Source organism: Boleophthalmus pectinirostris, unplaced genomic scaffold (genome assembly GCF_026225935.1).
Source record: "Boleophthalmus pectinirostris isolate CB_2022bp ecotype Guang Dong unplaced genomic scaffold, ASM2622593v1 HiC_scaffold_14, whole genome shotgun sequence".
Lineage (NCBI taxonomy): Eukaryota > Metazoa > Chordata > Actinopteri > Gobiiformes > Gobiidae > Boleophthalmus > Boleophthalmus pectinirostris.
The window spans coordinates 35,429,448-35,431,968 of record NW_026571047.1 but is presented as its reverse complement, the minus strand read 5'-3'; the positions used below and the strand labels follow the sequence as shown (position 1 = coordinate 35,431,968).

Genomic DNA, 2,521 nt, shown 5'->3' with positions numbered 1-2,521 from the left:
CTTACCTGTGTCTTACCTGGCACCTGTCTTACCTGGCACCTGTCTTACCTGGCACCTGTCTTACCTGGCCCCTGTCTTACCTGGCACCTGTCTTACCTGACACCTGTCTTACCTGGCACCTGTCTTACCTGGCACCTGGCTCTGTGGCTTAATAGTTTGTTTAGCTGCAGTTGCCAAAGCGACACATAGTTCACATGAAAAAGCCTGTTCCAGTTCTGTCCACGTTCACACCATCACAACGAACTAGAGGAAAGGAAAACTCTGCTGCTGCTGAGAAAATAGTCCCTCAACATGCAACAGTTCATGTGATACAAGGTTCGTTTTACTTCTAAAATGATTCTCCAGACGTCTACACTCTGGCTCACTAGGAAATGAGACCCTATGTAAAAAAATCTGAACTGTCCCTTTAAGATCCTCAGTGCGGATCTCATCCACCCCCGGAGCCACCGATGAGCTTTAACCACCTGACTCCCCCGAGTGTCCAAGACACACAGCCGGAGATCAGGTGACATGATGACAAAGTTGATCATCGACCTCTGGCTGAGTGCGTCGTGATGCCACGAGAACTGATGGACCTTGCGTTTGAACATGGTGTTTGTTATGGACAAACTGTGACTCGCACAGAAGTCAAACACAAAACACCGCTCGAGTTTCGATCAGGGAGGCCGTTCCTCCCAATCACCCCTCTCCAGGTGTCAGTGTCATCGCCCACATGGGCGTTGAAGTCTCCCAGTAGAACAACAGAGTCACCGGTCGTGGACTGTCTAGTTCCTCCCAGGGCCTGGCAGAAGGCCGGGTACTCGAGTACTCTGCACTGATGTTCGGCCCGTAGGCCGACACCACAGTGAGAGATCTGTCCTCGACCTGAAGGCGCAGGGACACGACCCTCTCGTTCACCGGGGTGAACTCCAACACACAGCGGCTGAGCTGTGGGGCAATGAGCCCACACCAGCCCGCCGCCGCCGCTCCCCCCCAGCCCGCCGCCGCCCCCCCCCACCCAGCTCGCCGCCGCTCCCCCCCCCCACACCAGCCCGCCGCCGCTCCCCCCCCCCCCCACCAGCCCGCCGCCGCTCCCCGCGGCCAACGCCAGAGAAGTAGAGAGTCCAGTTCCTCTCAAGGAGTTGAGTTCCAGAGCCCAAACTGTGTGTGGAGGTGAGGCCGACTGTATCTAGTCGTTAACGCTCAACCTCCCGCACAAGCTCAGGCTCCTCCCCCCAGCGAGGTGACGTGTCCTCAGAGCCTGTCGTCCGGTCGTCGAGGCTCCCGCCTTCGACTGCCACCCACATCTCTGTGGCTCCTCATGGATCCTCCTGCGGGTGGTGGGTCCACAGGAGGACGGCCCCACGTCGCTCCTTGGGCTGAGCCCTGTCGGGCCCCATGGGGAAGGTGCTCCAGGGTGGGGCTCCGGTAACGCCAATCCGGGCGACGTAACTGGCCTTGCTGTTGTGCTCATCATAAAGAGCTTCTGAACCGGTCTTAGTTTGACCCCAGGTCCTGTTTGCCTTGGGTGACCAGGGGCATGAAGCCCCCGACAACACAGTCCCAGGATCATTCAGACTCCTGCAGCACGACAACAAGAGACACGATGCAGCTTTAAGGAACTTCCACGTCTTATTTATTTAGTTGTTGTGTTTTGTTTCAGATGTGCTCCGTTTGACTCGAGGTTTGGTTCCTCTGGAGTTCATCACAGAAAAGGTGAGTCTGTCTAATGCTCCAAACACTCTGTTCCACCCTGTGATGTCATGAAGTGAACAGCTCCTTTTCCCTTTAGTGCAGTGCAGACTTCAGGACTGAAATGATCCAGATGATTCTAGTGAAGATGTGTGGAGTTTAAAAACATAGTGGAGCACTTCTTGTATCACCACATGATGACATCACAAGGTGGAACAGAGTGTTTTTTGTTTGAGAGAAGAACTCGTGTTAAATGTGCAGGTTTATGAATGAAACAAAACACGAGTCCAGGAAACAACAGCAGAACATCAGAACAGTGTGATATGGAGCCTTCTGATGTGACCTCTGCCTCTCGTGTCCAGGGGGAGGTTTCAGAGCAGGTTCTGAGTTCTCTGCTGAATCATCTCCAGCAGAACCAGACCCAGGAGGAGGCTGAGGGCTACTGGACCAGGAAGTCTGTGACCATCCACAGAGTGTTCTTCATCTTCTACCTGACCTCCGCCCTGAGCTTCCTGGGGGGGATCTTCTACATGTGGACCAGCCCCAGTATCAAATGAAACTGTAGGAGGGTTTAAAGGGGGTTGGGGGGGTCCGTCACCTGCTTGTTTCTATGGATACGTCATTGCTCTGCCTGGAATGTTCCGCACTGTGACATTAAACAGCTCTACTTTACATTTATTCAATTACAGGTGGTTTTAAAAGAGCTTAACTCTCCAGAGTGTGAAACTGAGAAAAATGATTTCAAAATTTCTGAATTTCTGTTTTGTGCCGACAAAAGTAGAATAAGCCAAACTCGAGTCGCTCTAATGAAGAAATATCTGTATATGAAAAATACTGAGCTCAAAACAGA

At 52.8% G+C, this 2,521-nt stretch overlaps 1 protein-coding gene across 1 annotated transcript in view; it reads left to right on the top strand.

Annotated features, from left to right (window-relative positions):
• Positions 1 to 2,228, top strand: part of LOC110171210 (5-hydroxytryptamine receptor 3B-like) — a 23,953-nt gene extending 21,725 nt beyond the window's left edge. Inside the window, exons 9-12 of the mRNA XM_055149954.1 lie at positions 412 to 505; positions 1,238 to 1,407; positions 1,643 to 1,695; positions 2,034 to 2,228. Of these exons, the coding sequence (XP_055005929.1) occupies positions 412 to 505; positions 1,238 to 1,407; positions 1,643 to 1,695; positions 2,034 to 2,228 (512 nt within the window). The remainder of the gene's footprint in view (positions 1 to 411; positions 506 to 1,237; positions 1,408 to 1,642; positions 1,696 to 2,033) is intronic.
• Positions 2,229 to 2,521: the final 293 nt, after the last annotated feature.